Raw genomic sequence first — 2,395 nt, forward strand, 5'->3', positions numbered from 1 at the left:
AGATACAGTATCGTGTCACTAACACATTCAGCTAACGTTGGTTCGCTAATAGTAAGACTCACTTCAAGTCTTCCAACAGACGTGGATGTCCTTTGAATGCAAGAAACATTCGTACGTAGGTTATCTGCTACCATGGCTCTCCGCACACTCTCGCACCAAAGCCACAGGTTGAGAGACACATCTCGCCCAGTTAAAGAATCTCCATTATGCACCACCAAGTCTCTGCACGCGCTCTCCTGTCCTCGCTCATACCAGCGTCTCATGCCCCGGCACCACCATCAATCCCACACAAGGTGTCAGAAGTTCAGACAGCCTTCTGGTCCACAGCACAGCCTTGCCGTCACAGCGTTGATCTGACTCCAGGAAAGAAAGAGTAGCGGATAAAAATGGGACACCCACAGTCAGAGACGCAGCCTGGGCGGCGTGGGGACGAGCTCTTGAGTGCGTGGGCAAAGCAGCGGACGGAGCCCCACGGCGCAGTGAGTACAGCACTCCTGTCAGTGAGTGCTTCTTCCACAGACGTTTGAAATGAGATGAACTGCAGAGATTAAATGAAGGCTTCATATCGTACTCTCGCATATGAGTGGAGACAAGTGTTAAGAAAACACACAGAAAGAAAAGAACCAAACATTGCAACACCACGATCTCCAGGGACCTTCCTAAGGAGAAAATCCGTATGGTGGGGTTCAAATTAAAACGAGGAGGAAAGAATGCAGCTCTAACCAATGGGTTCCACTTTGAACATGCAAATAACTCAGGTGACAAGTCCAGGGATAAAATATTACAGGAGAAGCTTCTTGATAGCAATTGTGGTGTTGGTTTACCCGTCAGGCAAACAGCAGTTCACTTTCAAACACTCAAGTTTTCAACCCGTTATGTAAGAAAACTTAGAAAATTCCTTTAGCTTTTCCTCTTTTTCTAAATGAAAAATGTCAAAATTACTGCTAAATATACTCCACACCAAACAAACCAATTTTGAAAATTCTTAGTGCATATGTATCTTACAATATACTTACCGTGAGTTTAGAAAAATTTGACTTACCACCAGTCTTTAGCGTCTAACTGACCAGCCCAGCCTACATGCCCCAGCCCGACGACTTCGAGTCCATGCTGGAGCTGAAGTCCATGCATTGAAGCCGCTGCCCGAGCCCGCGTTGGAGGCCGACCCCCACCCGATGGCGGCGCCCGAGTTGGAGCCGCTGTACTGGTTGTTCCCAGAGCCGAAGGCCTGGTTGGGCTCTCTCTGCATGTTGGCCTGACTCTGGTTGTTCCCTGACGGGCCCGACTGGTTCTGCTGACTGGCCAGCATCCCCATCATGCCCCAGCTGCTCTGCAGGGTGGCCTGGGTCGTGGCCCTCATGGCCAGGTGGACGCTGAAGGCGCCGAAGTTCATCTTGCCCCCCATGTTGCTGCCCTGGTTGTGGCCCAGCCCCGCCTCACCGCCCCGGCTGTTCCCGAACCCGCCCTGGCTCCCAAAGCCACCCGGATTATCACCAAATCTTCCACTTCTCTCTAACTGCCTATTGCTATTGTGCTTGGGCTCCGCGTTGCAGATATGCACGCAGAGGATGCCTTTGATGATCAGGTCCTCGCCACACAGGGACTGGGCCACCTGATAATCTGCAAACGTGACGACAGCAAACGCCCCCCCCCACCCCAAGGGCTTGGGGATGAACACATCGACCACCTCCCCGTACTGGCAGAAGAACTGCCGCAGCTCGTCGGCAGTGAGGTCCTGGGTGCAGCGGCGCACAGACACCTTCCTGCTCCTCAGAGGCTCATCCGGGCTTTGCTTAGAATTTGGGAGTTTGCAGTCAAACCACCGTCCATCAATCATGTGTCGCTGAGACATCACCTTCACTTGGGTCTCATACTCCGTGAACCGCACAAAGTCAAACCCTCTTTTGGTGACCAGTCTTGATATCTTTTTTTTTACCTGGACCATGAGGACCTCCCCGAAGGTGCTGAAATACTCCTTGAGGTCCTGCTCGGTGGTCTTCCAGGGCAGGCCGAGCACGATGGGGTCAGACGTCTTCTGCACTGCCCTTTTCACCTTCACCGCCGACGAAGCATCAGCCTCCTCCATGTTCCTTTTGTTATCTTTGGGGTAGTTGACCACGTAGACTCGGTTGCCCACGTCGGGCGCGTGCAGGATGCCCTCCAGCAGGCGCGCGTATGGCAGGCATGCACTGCAACACGGGGTTCCGGTAGCGCAGGCTGCAGGCGCCCGGGAACTGCGCCGTGACCGTGGACAGCAGCACGATGCCATCGTCCTCGGACGGGATCTCGACGGGCTCGTCGTTCTCGTCCTCCTCCGTGACCCGGATGTACTGGGACATCTTCGCCCGCTCGGCGTCCGCTAGGCCGCTGGAAACCCACGAGGCAGCGCGCGCAA

General features: G+C 54.1%; 1 protein-coding gene across 1 annotated transcript; it reads right to left on the reverse strand.

Moving 5' to 3' along the window:
• Positions 1–1,051: 1,051 nt before the first annotated feature.
• Positions 1,052–2,086, reverse strand: LOC130020478 (TAR DNA-binding protein 43-like). Its single transcript, XM_056111085.1, has one exon. The coding sequence runs from the start codon at positions 2,084–2,086 to the stop codon at positions 1,052–1,054; it is 1,035 nt and encodes a 344-aa protein (XP_055967060.1).
• Between the last annotated feature and the right edge of the window lie 309 nt (positions 2,087–2,395).

This window comes from Sorex fumeus, unplaced genomic scaffold (assembly GCF_029834395.1).
Source record: "Sorex fumeus unplaced genomic scaffold, SorFum_2.1 ptg000012l, whole genome shotgun sequence".
NCBI classification, from domain to species: domain Eukaryota; kingdom Metazoa; phylum Chordata; class Mammalia; order Eulipotyphla; family Soricidae; genus Sorex; species Sorex fumeus.